The sequence below is a fragment of the Crocuta crocuta genome, unplaced genomic scaffold (genome assembly GCF_008692635.1).
Source record: "Crocuta crocuta isolate KB4526 unplaced genomic scaffold, BGI_CrCroc_1.0 scaffold72, whole genome shotgun sequence".
Classification (NCBI taxonomy): Eukaryota; Metazoa; Chordata; class Mammalia; order Carnivora; family Hyaenidae; genus Crocuta; species Crocuta crocuta.
The window spans coordinates 2,415,768-2,431,075 of record NW_027529427.1 but is presented as its reverse complement, the minus strand read 5'-3'; the positions used below and the strand labels follow the sequence as shown (position 1 = coordinate 2,431,075).

At 46.4% G+C, this 15,308-nt stretch overlaps 1 protein-coding gene across 3 annotated transcripts; it reads left to right on the top strand.

Moving 5' to 3' along the window:
* The first annotated feature begins 7,940 nt into the window (after nucleotides 1-7,940).
* On the top strand, nucleotides 7,941-14,236 carry COPS7A (COP9 signalosome subunit 7A). 3 transcript variants are annotated; one of them, XM_077759098.1, is made up of 8 exons: nucleotides 7,941-8,051; nucleotides 8,532-8,736; nucleotides 10,429-10,504; nucleotides 10,962-11,050; nucleotides 11,986-12,188; nucleotides 12,791-12,896; nucleotides 13,027-13,178; nucleotides 13,340-14,236. In XM_077759098.1, the coding sequence occupies exons 2-8, from the start codon at nucleotides 8,575-8,577 to the stop codon at nucleotides 13,377-13,379; spliced, it is 828 nt and encodes a 275-aa protein (XP_077615224.1). In that variant the 5' UTR covers nucleotides 7,941-8,051; nucleotides 8,532-8,574; the 3' UTR covers nucleotides 13,380-14,236. The 3 variants fall into 3 exon arrangements, with proteins under 3 accessions (XP_077615224.1, XP_077615222.1, XP_077615223.1); XM_077759096.1 differs by having other exon boundaries at nucleotides 7,941-8,082; XM_077759097.1 differs by lacking the exon at nucleotides 7,941-8,051 and adding an exon at nucleotides 8,077-8,168.
* The last annotated feature ends 1,072 nt before the right edge of the window (nucleotides 14,237-15,308 follow it).

The window sequence follows — 15,308 nt, the reverse complement described above, 5'->3', positions numbered from 1 at the left end:
TACAATATATAAAATAGCAGGGCACCATCAACTCTTGATTTCGGCTCAGGTCATGATCTCATTGTCTTGGAATCAAGCCCTTCATCAGGCTCCACACTCCACTGAGTATGGAGCCTGTTTAAGATTCTCTCTCTCTCTCTCTCTCTCCCCCTCTGCCCCTCTCCCTCCCCACTCACATGTGCACTCTCTCTCTCTAAAGTAAACTACATTTTAAAAATGAATAAATAAAACAGCAAATGTCTCCTACATTCTCCCTACCCCTCTCCTGCTTTATTTTTCTTCATAATATTTATTGCATCCTGACCATTAACATACATATGTGTGTATTGCCTGAGTCTCACAACAGGAATGTAAATACCCAGGTATTTTATCTATATGCCTAGTAGCTAAAAGAATGATTGGCTATAAGAAGTGCTCAATATATAACCTTTTGAATCAACGATGAATATATTATTATGTGTCTGATTCCTTGGTGTCAGTCAGCTTCTCTAGCTTTATTTCAGTGCATTTTGTTTTCCCTCCTTAACATTAAAAACAGAGCACAACCCCCCTCCCCTGCATGGTCTCATACATAACTGTCAGTAACACGTGAATGAATGAATGTTACTTCTTAGGCTTTGCTTAAATTTCATTAGTTCCCATCCTCCAGTTGGAGACCTTTACTTTTCTGCCCTTCTCCTCTTTCCTCGTCTCTATTCCTTTGTTTGTTTTTTTAAGATTTTAAAAAAATATTTATTTATTTTTGAGACAAAGAGAGAGCAGGATAGGAGCAGAGAGAGAGAGGGAGACAGAGGATCCAAAGCAGGCTCCGTGCTGACAGCAGAGAGCCTGATGTGGGGCTCGAACCCACAAACCATGAGATCATAACCTGAGCCCAAGTCAGACACTTAACTGACTGAGCCCCCAGGCGCCCAAGGACTAGATCTCAGGTTATCTCTTTCTCTTTCTTCTCTCCTTTCTTTCTGTTTTTTCTTCTCTTTCTTCATTTTTCTTTCTTTGTTTCTTTCTAGATTTAATTTTTTAAAAATTACCTCCGGGGCGCCTGAGTGGCTCAGTCGGTTAAGCGTCCGACTTTGGCTCAAGTCATGATCTCACAGTTTGTGGGTTCAAGCCCCGCGTCAGGCTCTATGCTGACAGCCAGCTCAGAACTTGGAGCCTGTTTCAGATTCTGTGTCTCCCTCTCTCTCTGACCCTCCCCTGCTCACGCTCTCTCTCTCTCTCTCTCTCTCAGAAAGAAATAAAACATTAAAAAAAATTTTTTTAAAACCTCCACACCCAATGTGGAGCTCGAACTCACGACCCTGAGATCAAGGGTCATATGCTCTACTAGCTAAGCCAGCCAGGCACCCCTTTTCCTTCTTTTTCTTAACACAGTGTCTAAATCAGACAAACTTGCATTTGGATCTCAGCTACTTATACTGACCTTCAATAAATTATTTAACTTCTGTGATCCTCAGTGTCCTCCCAGGTTAACTAAGATATTGATATGCACCTCAAAGGGTTGTTATAAGGACTGAATAACAACAGCAACAACACCCTACAGCTAATACCAAACTTAGTGGTGAGAAACTAGAAGCTTTCTCACTAAGATCAGGTACAAGCAAGGATGTCTCTTCTTTTTTTTCTTCTTTTTTTTTTTGTTTTTAAATTTTTTTTAATGTTTTATTTATTTCTAGGAGAGAGAGAGAGAGAGACAGCGTGAGCAGGAGAGGGTCAGAGAGAGAGGGAGTCACAGACTGAAACAGGCTCCAGGCTCTGAGCTGGCAATCAGCACAGAGCTCGACGCGGGGCTCGAACCCACAAACCTCAAGATCATGACCTGAGCGAAAGTCGGACGCTTAACTGACTAAGCCACCCAGGCGCCCCCAAGGATGTCTCTTCTCACCATTCCTCTTCAACTTTGCACTGGAAATCCTTGCTAATGTGATAAGGTTAAAAATAAATAAGTAAATAAAATTTTAAGGAATAGAAAAGGCATACAGATTGGGAACCAAAACATAAAACCGTCTGTCTTTACAGACGACATAACCATTTATGTAGGAAATCTGAAAGAATTGATTAAAAAAAAAAAACCCTCTTGGAACTATTAAGCAACTATAGCAAGTTTTGGGACCCTTGGCTGGCTCAGTGGGTAGAGTGTGTGGTTCTTGATCTCAGGGATGTAAGTTCAAGCCCCAAGTTGGGTGTAGAGATTACATAAAAATAAAATCTTGAAAACAAACCAATAAACAAACAAAAAGCCCAGAAGTCAATTGCTTTCCTATATACCAACAATGAACGAGTGGAATTTGCAATTTAAAACAACATTCACATTAGCACCCCCAAAAGTGAAATACTTAGGTATACATCTAACAAAATATACATAAGATCTATGGGAGAAAAACTATAAAACTCTGATGAGCAAAATCAAAGAAGAATTAAATAAATGGAGAGATAATCCATCTTTATGGATAGGAAGAATCAATATTATCAAGATATCAATTCTTCCCAACTTGACCTTTAAGAGTCAATGCAATCCCAAATCCCAGCAAGTTATCTTAAGGAAATTAACAAACTGGGGCGCCTGGGTGGCTCAGCCGGTTAAGCGTCCGACTTCAGCTCAGGTCATGATCTCATGGTTCGTGGGTTTGAGCCCTGCGTCGGGCTCTGGTGACAGCTAGCTCAGAGCCTGGATCTTGTCTTCGGGTTCTGTGTCTCCCTCTCTCTCTGACCCTTCCCTGAGCATGCTGTCTCTATTTCTCTCTCAAAAATAAATAAAAACATTTTAAAAATTAAAAAAACAACAACAAACTGATTCTAAATTTTATATAGAGAGGCAAAAGGCCCAGAATAGCCCCTACAGTACTGAAGGGGAAACACAAAGTGAGGAATCTGAAACTATCTGATTTCAGGACTTACTATAAAGCTTTAGTAACCAAGGGGCACCTGGGTGGCTCAGTTGGTTAAGCATCGACTTTAGCTCAGGTGATGATCTCACGGTTTGTGGGATCACACTCTGCATAGGGCTCCGTGCTGACAGCTCAGAACCTGGAGACTGGTTTGGATTCTGTGTCTCCCTCTTCCTCTGCCCCTCTCAGGCTCTGTCTTTCTCCCTCTCAAAAATAAATAGAGGGGCGCCTGGGTGGCTTAGTCGGTTAAGCATCCGACTTTCGCTTAGGTCATGATCTTGCGGTTCGTGGGTTCATGCCCCGCGTCGGGCTCTGTGCTGACTGCCAGCTCAGAGCCTGGAGCCTGTTTCAGTCTGTGACTCCCTCTCTCTCTGACCCTCCCCTGCTCACGCTGTCTCTTTCTCTCTCTCCTAGAAATAGATTAAAAAAAAAAAGAAAAGAAAAAAAATAAATAGACATTTAAAAAATTAAAGCTATAGTAATCAAGATAATGTAGTATTGGTGAAAGAATAAACAAATAGATCAGTGGACCAGGATAGAGAGCCCAGAAATAGATCTCCATAAATATAGCCAAGTAACACTTTACCAAAAGAAAACAAAACAAAGCAAAACAAAACAAAAAGAAAGCAATACAATGGATCAAAGATAATCTCTTCACTTTCAGTGACTGTGAAGCTGGGGAGATCTTGGCCTGGCCAAGGATGTCAGATCTCATTGTACTCCTAACTCTTCAACCTTTCTCTTAAGCCTCTCACTAAAATGGTTTGATCCTCTCNGAGGGGGTATGCAAAATATTGCATGAATGAGTGGAAGTGCATTCTGGGGAGAAAGGCTTTGGCTTTATCAGATTCTCAAAGGGAGATTGACCCCCCCCCCAAAAAAAAAAAAAAAAAAAAGATAAACTCTTCAACAAATGACGCTGGAACAAGTGTACATTCACGTGAAGAAAGAAAAAAAGAAAGAAAGAATGAATGAATGAAAGAAAGAAGTAATTAATTAATTTAGACACAGAGTTTATACCCTTGACAAAATTAACTCAAAATGGATCACAGACCTAAATGCAAAATGCAAAACTATAAAAACTCCTGGAAGATAACATAGGAGGAAGTTAGACAACCTTGAGAATCTTAATGCCTTTTTAGATACAACACCAAAGACACAATCCATGAAAAAAATAATTATAAGCTGGACTTAATTAATATAAAATTTTTCTGTTTTGGGGTGCCTGGGTAGCTCAGTAAGTTAAGCGTCTGACTTTGGCTCAGGTCATGATCTCACGGTTCGCGGATTTGAGCCCCGCATCGGGCTCTGTGCTGACAGCTAGCTCAGAGCCTGGAGTCTGTTTTGGATTCTGTGTCTCCCTCTCTCTCTGACTCTCCCCTGCTCACGCTGCCTCTCTCTCTCTCTCTCTCAGAAATAAATAAAATATTAAAAAATATTTTTACAGCTATAAAAAAAACAACTTCTGTTCTGCAATAGACCAATTAGAGAAGAGAATGAGAAGACAAGCCACAGACTGGTAGATGATATTTGCAAAAGACACAGCTGATTAATTTTGGTAGCAAAATACACAAAGAACTCTTAAGACTCAACAAACAAGAGGGGTGCCCTGGGGAGCTCAGTTAAGCACCCAACTCTTGGTTTTGGCTCAGGTCAAGATCTTACAGTTCATGAGTTTGAGTGCTGTGTTGGGCTCTGCACTGCCAGTGTGGAGCCTCCTTGGGATTCTCTCTATCTTCCTCTCTCTGAGCCCCGCCCCCTTCTCAATATAAATAAATAAACTTGGGAAAAAAGCCTCAACGAACAAGAAAACAAACAACCCAATTTAAAAAATGGGCGAAAGACCTTAACAGACACCTTACTAAAGACATACAGGAGGCAAGTAAGTACATGAAAAGGTGTTCCACATCATATGTCATCAAGGAAATGCAAATTAAAACAAGGATACACCACTACGCATCTAGAAGAAAGGCCAAAATCTGGAACAATACCAAAAGCTGGCCAGGATGTGGAGCAAAAGAAACTTTCATACATTACAGCCATTGTATTGTACAATGTGGGTACAGCCATTTTGGAAGACAGTTCGTGGTTTCTTACAAAACTAAATATACTCTTATCATATGATCCAGTGATCGTGCTCCTTGATGTTTACTCAAAGGAACAGAGAACTTTGTCTACATCAAAACCTGCACATGGATGTTTATAGCACTTTTATTCATAATTGCCAAAACTTGGAAGCAACCAAGATGTCCTTCAGTAGGTGAACAGACAAACTGCAGTACTTCCAGACAATGGAATCCTAGTGGTGCTAAAAAGAAATGAGCTATTAAGCCGTGAAAAGACATGGAAGAATCTCAAAGTGCAAAAATCCCATATGAGAAGGCCACATACAGTATGATATGCTTTCCACTCTATGACATTCCAGAAAAGGCAAAACTGTGGAGATAATGAAAAAAGATCAGTAGTTGCCAGGGGTACAGGGTGGGGAGAGATGAACAGGTAGGGCACAGAGAATTTTTCAGGTGGTGAAAATACTCTGTATGATGTTATAATTATGAATATATGTCATTATACATTACCCAAATCTACTGAATGTACACCACCAAGACTGAACCTATAGATAAGCTATGGACTTTGGGTGATTATAATGTGGTCAATATAGGTTCATCCTTGGTTTAAAAAAAAAGATACCATTTTGGTAAATAATGTTGTTAATGGGGAAGTTAGGCATGTCTGGGAGCAGGAGTTATTATGAGAAATCTTTGTACTTTACTTTTAGTTTTATTGTAAACCTAAAGCTAAAAATAAAGTATTAATTTTAAAAAATTATTTTAAGTAGGCCTCATACCCAACATGGGGCTTGAACTTTGACATCTGACAACTCTGACATCAAGAGTCACATGCTCTACAGACTGAGGCAGCCAGGCAACTGTAAAAAATAAAATCTTGGTGTGACTGGGTGGGTCAGTTGGTTGAGTGCCCAACTCGTGATTTTGGCTGTGGTTATGATCTCAGGGTTGTGGGACTGAGTCCCATGCCAGACTCTGTGATGAGTGTGGACCCTACTTGGGATTCTCTCTCTCTGTCCCTCTCCCCCACTCTCTAAAATAAATAATACTAATAATAAAGTATGAATGAAAAGTTGAACAAATAAAGACATGGCACATAATAGAACATATGTGGACTCTTGTTCTTTCCTCTTATTTTTCTTTTTCCTTTCCTCTTTAAATAATTTTTAATGGTTTGTTTGTTTGTTTGAGAGAGAGACACAGCATGAGCAGGGCAGGGTCAGAGAGAGAGGGAGACACAGAATCAGAGGCAGGCTCCAGGCTCTGAGCTGGCAGCACTGAGCAAGATGTAGGACTCGAACCAATGAACCATGAGATCATGACCTGAGCCAAAGTTGGATGCTTAACTGACTGAGCCACTCAGGCGCCCTTTCCTTCTGTCTTTAAATCGCTAAGATTGGACTCATTAATTCTTTGGCTCTTTCAAACTTTGATATTTTAGTATGCTTTTGATTCCTTCTCCTCACTTTGCTGTGTCATCTCTTCCATTATTTTCTCCTTCTTTTTCTCCTCTGCCTCTTCCTCCTCCTTTTTTGGTCCTTTCTCTCACCTGCCCCTCAACTCCTTTCTCTGGTTCTGCTTCTCATTTGCTATTATAAACCAAGCCATGTGGACCATAAACGTTGAGTTTGAAGTCCCTTCAGCTCCAGCAGTCTAGCAGTCCTGTGATCCTCTCTTCATTTATGTTCTCTTTTTCCTCCATTTTCTCTTCTTCCCATTGCTTATAAATTGCTTAATTTCCCTGGGCCTCAGCTTTTCCAGCTGGAAAATGGAAACAATACTAGATTGTTATAACATGATATGAATTAAGTGAAGATCTTAGTTCAGCGCCTAACACAAAGGCCTCCAAGATGTCATTAAGTTTATTCTCATTTGACCTTCTGCAAGCCCGGTATGAAATATAAACACTATAGAAATATTAGTTGTTTATTATTTTCCCTAAAGTACCATGGTGACATGGAAAAATGGTTTCAGGCTTGAAGAAACCTGAGTTCCAGGCAAATCTCTAAATTCCTATGAGCCTCGGGCGCTGGCTGGTTCAGTCAGTTAAGCATCCACTCAGGTCATGACCTCACCGTTCCTGAGGTAGAGCCCCGCGTCCGGCCCTGTGCTGACAGCTCAGAGCCTGGAGCCTCTCTTCAGATTCTGCGTCTCCCTTTCTCTGACCCTCCCTGCTTGTGCTGTCTCTCTCTCTCTCAAAAATAAATAAACATTAAAAAAAATTAAATTCTTATGAGACTCAATTTCCTTATCTGTAAAATGAGAACAATAACAGATGCCTTCCTTCCACCTAGGAGTCTTTCCTGTCCAAAGAATTAAAAGATTCAGTGCACAGGAAGGCATCACTCTACCATGATAAATGGTGTCCTGGAGTCACACGGGGGGTGCAGTATAGTTATGAGAGATAAGATGCCTGACCAACAGTAAGCACTCAATACATGTTACCTATTATCATTTCCTTTACTTTTTCCACTTCTTTCCCCTCGCTTCTCAAAAAAAAAAAAAAAAAAAAAAGGCGGTCAAAAAAGGTGATCCTTGCTGCTAAACCTCTATCATTGATTCTTGCCTCTCCTTCCTATCTCCTCCTCTCTACCCCCCCCACCCAACTTTTTCCTTCTCCCTTTTTCCTTCTCCCTCTCTCTTTTTCCTTACAGCTTCCTTACAGCTTTCCTGTCCCTCAGGCACCGTGTGCAGCCCCGGATCTCCAGATTCCAGGCAGCTTAGATCTGACACACAACCACCCGATACCTGCTGGAGACCAGGACTCCGTTTGCATTTAGCGTCTAGCCCTCGCCCACCAATAAAGTTTTATTGAAACGGAGCAGGAAAAAAAGGCGCCCGTCATTCTTCCTCAACAACCAATCAGAGAGTAGAATGACGGACGCTCGCGGGAGCTTCAGCCGTCGGACGGCGGGGTAGGGGCACGTCCCGCCCCAAACCGGCCTCGTAAGAGCGGAAGTACGACCCGGAAGCCAGCCATAGAGTTTAGTGGCCAGAGCGACTCTGCAGGGAGGTGGCAGGAAAGGCTCAGAACAGCTGCCGGAGGTGACGGAGCAGCGGCCCCGCCCGGTGTGCTGGAAGACGAAGCTTCCAGGTAGCGGCCGGCCCGCAGAGTCTGACCCAGGGTACGACTGGGCAGTCGCCGTGAGCCTACGGTCCCTGGGCGGCCTCTTTAAGGGAGGGGGCGGAGCCACGCGGAAGGATCTTGGGGGTGAGGTCACGTGGTTGGGGGCACTTGCGGGGCACCAAGGAAATTTGAGGGAGCGTTGTTATTGGGGTGGACACCATGTGACGCCCCTTCCCCCACTACATCCTGTGCCTTGGGGTTCAATGGGGTGCACGTGGTGGGGCTTGGGATTGGCCCAGGGATGGGGGAGGGGGCGTGGCAACCCTGTCTCAGCCAGGTTTCCTTCAAAGTGGTCGATTGTAGGGTTCCTAGATCCGAGTGTTAAACGGCTCCACCTCCGATGCCTACTTGCACAAGTGACTCAGTGCCTCCGCGGTCCAGCCCCTGACCCCTTGCTTCTCGGCCAGTGTTCAGGGACCTCCAGCTTCACATCATCTTTCCTTGCAGCTCCGGCTATCCTGAGCCCAGGAGCCCCCAGCTCAGTGCAGCCATGAGTGCCGAGGTGAAGGTGACAGGGCAGAACCAGGAGCAATTTCTGCTCCTGGCCAAGTCGGCCAAGGGGGCAGCGCTGGCCACACTCATCCACCAGGTGCTGGAGGCCCCTGGTGTCTACGTGTTTGGGGAACTGCTGGATATGCCTAATGTTAGAGAGGTGGGTTCCTGGCCTGGAGAGCCCGCAGGGAGGCTTGGGGCGAAGTTTGCATTTGAGAATGGGTGGGCGGGGCTCACTGGCAACCCCATAACCATAGAGTTGAACAAGAATACGGTGATGCTTCATTAACAGCTGGCATAAGTAAGTAGGCAGGAAAACCTCTTCGTTCTTTTTGGTGATGAATGATCTGTAAAACCCGGCATTTTTGGTTTTAAGCAAAGGAACGTGGTTTAGAAAAGGAAGTCTGATTCCAGCCTGTCTCTGCCAATGTAGTAGTTCTTAATAAAATCGTGTCACCTTGGTCAGGTCTTGTTTACTTTAGGATCTCAGCTTTCTCTTTTACAACTGGAGCTGACACTGCCCTTCACTGTTAATTATAGAAATCAGGTGAGATTATGGGAAGCGTAAAGGCCAGTACAAATGGAAGGCACGAACATGAAACTGGCATGCCCTCCTCTCACCACTTTTTCCCTTTGCTAATTCGCCTAAGTTAGGTAAGTGTCCAGAAGTGTTAGAAGGTGTCTTTAACCCAGAGATGTGCGGCAAGATGCTAGGAACAGAGCAGAGAGAACTGTTCAGATAGAGGAGGCAGAGTTAAAAGTCTGCAGTACGTGGGTCACCAAGATGTCTGACATTAGCCCAGGTCCTGAGCCACTGTGGCTGTTATATGTGCAAACTGTGTTCAGTTCTTGAGGGCCAGTGATTGACTGAGTCAATGGATTTAGCATTTTGGGATCACTCTGTGGTATGGAGAAAACTGGCTGCTTTCTTTCCCGGCTTTCCTCTGCAGTGGAACTAAAGAGGGTCCATTAAGGGAAAAGAAGTATTTATTGGGTGTTTGTTTATCTTTCTGCTAGTCATCTGAGAATACCGGAAAAGTACAAGACACAATGCAGTCACAGTGCTTATGACCCTTCTAAAACTTACATTCCAGTTGCAGAGATCAGATAAATGGATATGGATGTGTAAATTATTTATTTAGCAAACATTTATTGGGAGCCCAAAACATGCAGAGCGCTGCTCGGCCTAAGTGGGCTCCCAGGGACTGGGTCTATAATCTTACTGGAAAGAAAGATATTCTTGGATAGCCGCCTAAGGGTTTGATTGATTAAGTGCCAGAATGAGTGATCAGTAATAGAAGAGGAGATCTGGGGGGCTGACCGGGGTGATGAAAGCCTCCCGGTGCAGCGGGTCTGACGCAGAGGCCACAAATTCCAGTGCCTGCTGAAGCCATGTAGCCGTCAGAGATGAGTAAGGCTAATGCAGCAGTGTTGGGTGAATTGGGAAGTACAGCCTACTGCCTAAAGATATTCAGATTCAGAAATATGAAACACACTCTAAGGACCAGAACACAGTTTGCTGTGTGTGTGTGTGTGTGTGTGTGTGCGTGTACACATGAGTGTGCGTGTGCTGCTGAACACTCTGAATGTTTTCAATTCTGAATTTAGGGTAGGAATTGAAAGTGTATGGAGGAAGAGGGCATGTGGGCTGGGGGAATAGGGTAAACAATGGCCTTGTGGTGGAAATGAGGCCTTCCCACGGGGAGAGTGATCAGAGAGGCAGAGAGGTCCTGCCAGTGAGAGCTGATGGGAGAGGGGCCAGATGGGGCCAGAAAGTGGAATTCGGAACAGGGTAAGGCTGGGAAGCAGGGGAGAGGCCCATCTTGTCACCTCTTCCTTCCTATTCTTGCAGCTGGCTGAGAGTGACTTCGCTTCCACATTCCGGCTGCTTACAGTGTTTGCTTACGGGACATATGCTGATTACTTAGGTAACCAGAGGGCTGGAGCTCTGAGTAGTGGAGATGAGAGAAGGGCGATTACTCTCTCTCTTATTTTAAATGTTTATTTTTGAGAGAGAGAGAGAGGGCGCATGCGGGAGCACCCTTGTGTAAGTGTGGGAGGGGCAGAGAGCGGGAGACAGAGCATCCAAGCAAGCTCTGTGCTGTCAGTGTGAGCCCATTGTGGGGCTCGAAATCACAAACTGAAATCACAAACTGAGATCGCGACCTGAGCCGAAGTCAGACGCTTAACTGACTGAGCCACCCAGGTGCTCCAAGAAGGGCAATTTCTGAAAGAACTTAGATGGAATTGCTGGGATACCCTCCTAGGGTACATAGGTCAGGGTCAAGACTTGAACTGGCATGGAAAATTTAAAAAAAAAAAAAGCAAGGAAAGGAGGCTAGAAAGTGTAATCCGAATTTCCTACACTTCCTCCTTTTTTCCCAGCTGAAGCCCGGAATCTTCCCCCACTCACAGAGGCTCAGAAGAATAAGCTTCGACACCTATCAGTTGTCACCCTGGCTGCCAAAGTCAAGGTAAGAGTCCCAGTCCCTCCTGCCCCCAGTCCTGAGCCAAAGAGGCATGTCCCTTCACAGACGGCCTATCTGAAGGGAACTTGCACTCAGACAGCCATTGTCCACACTGTTGTTCCGCCTCCCCACCCCCACCACGTCCTCCAAGGTATCTAAACTCTACTACTTGCAGCCTTTCAGCCTGAATCTTATTTTCTTAGTTTTCTATTTTATTTCTGTTTTTCATTCAACACTTTTTGCATTTTGCATCAAAATAGCAACCGGGATGCCATTCACTTGATAAACAGTCACCCTCCCTGCTAGAGAAAGTTCCACACCAACAGCCTCAGCTTTCAGATCTGAGAACAAGACACTCTTCTGGTGAAGTGCTAGGTTTCTATTTGCTAGAAATATCTCTAGGTTCAGTTAGGTTCAGGTCTTTATTAGATACCCATCTCCCCCCCATCTACATTCTCCCAATTATTACTCGAGTCTCTTGTCCTTTTACATGAATCATGCGTCTCTCTGTTGTGAGATGCTCTTTGGAAGGAGGTGGAGTAGAAGTGATGCTCAGTAGCTCCAGACCCTCCCACACCACACACGCCCGCTTTGTCGGGCTTATCTAGACCACGGTCTGTGGGCCGTCCTGAGCTGCGGCCAGACAATTGACACCCAGGCAGATGCCACTTTCTTCCTGTCTGGTGTGGGAGGAATAGGGCCAAGGGGAATGTAAATCTTATATTTTATTCCTTGTTGTTCTTCTCAGGGTGTTATCTCAGGTGGCAGTTCTTCTACTTAATTTTGCTTTAGAACCAGCCTTTTAGAGGAAAGCATTGAGGAGTGGGAATGGAGAGTAGGTAGGGCAGCCTGGGCAGGCGGGGAGAGGGGGGGGGACATCTTGGAAGCCCTCGTCTGCCGCAGAAATGCACAAATCCCAGCCCGACCTCCCCGGGCCCCAGTGTATCCCGTACGCAGTGTTGCTGGAGGCCCTCGCCCTGCGCAACGTGCGGCAGCTGGAAGACCTCGTCATCGAGGCTGTGTACGCCGACGTGCTCCGCGGCTCGCTGGACCAGCGCAATCAGCGGCTGGAGGTGGACTACAGTATCGGGCGGGACATCCAGCGCCAGGACCTCAGTGCCATTGCCCGGACCCTGCAGGAGTGGTGAGACCTTCTCACTCCAAGAAAGGGGGAGGTCTTTTGGAGAGGGGAGGGCTGGGCTGCATCCCAGACGTTGAAGGGAAATGAGCTCATTCCTCCAGAGGCCCAGGAGGGCAGAAGGGAGCAGAGGAAGGCCAGAGGCCAGAGGCCGTGTCCTTGGTATAGTAGTTGGGGGAGGGGAGGAGGAGTGGTACCCTTAAGAGGATCCTCAGTGGGATTTCAGTCCCGTTTGGGGCTGGATTCATCCTAGTGGCCTGTCGCCGGCACGGTCTATGGCCGTGGGTCTCTTGCACTTCCTTTTTCTCCCTGCGTTCTTGTCTAACTTTTCCAACTCCAATTCATTAATAGGCCCTTTTCTCCTTTCCTCCAGCATCTCCCCAGTTTTGTTTTTAGTTCCTACCTGCATGTTACACGTTATTCCAGGCCCTTCATCCCTCTCTTATCCACCCTACGTGTCTCTGTGGCTCCTGGTGGCTTCCAGGCGCCTTGGTGAGGGTCCCTAACCCAGACCAGGGTTTGGCTGAGGGATACTCTGAGGCTGACTTGCCTGAGTCTGTGATCGCAGCCGCCTTCCGCTGACCCGTCTCCATTCCCGAGCCTCGCAGGTGTGTGGGCTGTGAGGTGGTGCTGTCAGGCATTGAGGAGCAGGTGAGCCGCGCCAACCAGCACAAGGAGCAGCAGCTCGGCCTGAAGCAGCAGATCGAGAGCGAGGTGAGCGGGCAGGGCCCACCGTCCTGGGCACGGGGGTTCGGACCGTGGCTGTCGCTGATAGATAAGGCAGGCAGGGACTGTCACATTCCGGAACATCCCTCGCTAGCCCCCGTTTCTTTCATCCTGGCAGGTTGCCAACCTTAAAAAAACCATCAAAGTTACAACAGCGGCAGCTGCCGCGGCTACCTCTCAGGACCCTGAGCAACACCTGACTGAGCTGAGGGAACCTGCTGCTGGTACTAACCAGCGCCAGCCCAGCAAGAAAGCCTCCAAGGGCAAGGGGTGAGCCACTGTGGCAGGAACCACTTGCTTCTGGGGTGCCCTGCTTTAGAGACCTGGCTGTCTTCACCCCTTCAGTCATTTGCATGGGGGTAGGATATGGGGGGAGCCCTCGGGCTTTAGGGGAGCCCCTGCAGCCCTTCTCTCTCTCTTCCCCTTGCCAGGCTCCGAGGGAGCGCCAAGATTTGGTCCAAGTCGAACTGAAGGGACTGTCGTTTCTTCCCTGGGGATGTGGGGTCCCGGCTGCCTGCTTGTCCCTTAGGAGTCCTCAGAGAGCCTTCCTGTGCCCCTGGCCAGCTGATAATCCTAGGTTCATGACCCTTAACCTCTCTCTTCTCTCCGCGACCCCCAAGCATATATCACACCTTCTCTAGGGAGGAGGCAAGTACAAGTCATGTTTTTGTTGGTACTTTTGCTTTATGTGGCTTTCTTACGTGTCTCACTGTCCCCCTCCACCTCCCTGCTGTACTCTCCCCCTGTTTCTTTAATGGTGGGGGGCGGGGGCAGCATCCATCCCTGTTTATCATATGTCATTGAGTAGGTGGGGCTGCTTCTCCAGCATAACCCACATGTGTTTCTTCTTGTACCGCTCCACTCCTGCATGGTTAATGCCCAGTTTGTACTCCTTACCCCCAGCCTATTTGGGCAGCATCTGAAGAGCCATAGGGCTCCCACCTTTATTCCCACCCAGAGAATTCTGGGAGCCAGTCTGCCATTCTAGGAGTCACTGGACACTTTCATCCTAGAATCCGGTCACACTAGTTTTTTCCTTTCCTCTCTCCTCCGCTTGGGTCCTGGGAATGCTGCTGCTTCAATGACCCCAGAGCCTAAGAAGGACAGCTGTCTCTTGAGGTTTTGAGAGATTGTTCTTTCTTAGCCCTGGCTCTCTTGGAAAGCCTGATGGCAATCCTGGAAGGATTTATACTTCCTTTTGTGAGTTTGGTGGGGAAGGGAAGGGGATATAGATTGTATAAAAAATAAAGTATATATACATATATCTATATATGACACGAAACAGAAATAAATCTATGGAGAAGTCTATCTACAAATGTGCCCTGAAACGGGTATCTTCTGTCTTTGATATTCATGGCTGGGAAGAAGGTTCATTGTCAGTCCACTCTAAAGCAAAGTACTGGAAAAAGATAGATAGAACCAGGTACTGTGTGCTGAATCCCGGCCTAGGAGCCCTAGATCTTGAGTTGTATGACTTCGGACAAATTGCTCAGTCTCCTAGCACTCATTCAGAAGCAGTGGGTACTTAGCACCAACAGGTGATAAGCACTGGAGATGCAAACTGACGGTCACTGCCTCTTCTTTCAAGGAGGTTGAGTTCATCCTGTTGCCTTCCTTTTTCTATAATTACACAAGGGGGAGGAGTTGATAGTAACCTTCAGGTTTTGCATCAGAACCACACAGAACTCTGAAATTGCAGTAAGAAGCAGCAGTCTCCTGTCTGCTGCCCAAGGCAGAGCTTTCTAGGCTCTGATTGAGCTCAGAGATTGGTCTGCTCCGTCTAGTGTAGTGCCGTGCACTCTTTAGAATTGGGAAGCTCTAGTGTAAGGGACAGTTTCCCCCTCCCACTTGCACACCAAGCGATTGCCTCCTGAGGTCAATACCTCCCAGTATTGACCGAACTGCTTTCCAGAGGTTGTGTTATTCTGTAGGTAGAGATTTAGGACAGACCACTCTTTACTGGTGCTAAAGGTCTCAGCCATAGAATTAGAAAGTGTGGGGGGAGAGGGATCCTGAGGTTTTGATTGAAAGTGGGCTGGGTGAGGGGCGCCTGGGTGGCTCAGTCAGTTAAGCGGCTGACTTTGGCTCAGGTCATGATCTCACGGCTCATGAGTTTGACCCCTGCGTCGGGCTCTGTGCTGACAGCTCAGAGCCTGGAGCCTGCTTCAGTTTCTGTGTCTTCCTCTTTCTCCGCCCCTCACCTGCTTGCCTACATGCTCACTCGCTCTCTCGCTCGCTCTCTCTCTCTCTCTCGCTCTCTCTCTCACTCTCTCAAAAGTAAGTAAACATTTAAAAAATGTGTTTTTTTAATGTTTATTTATTATTGAGACAGAGAGAGAAACAGAGCACGAAGGGGAGAGGGGCAGAGAGAGAGGGAGACAGAATCTGAAGCAGGCTCCA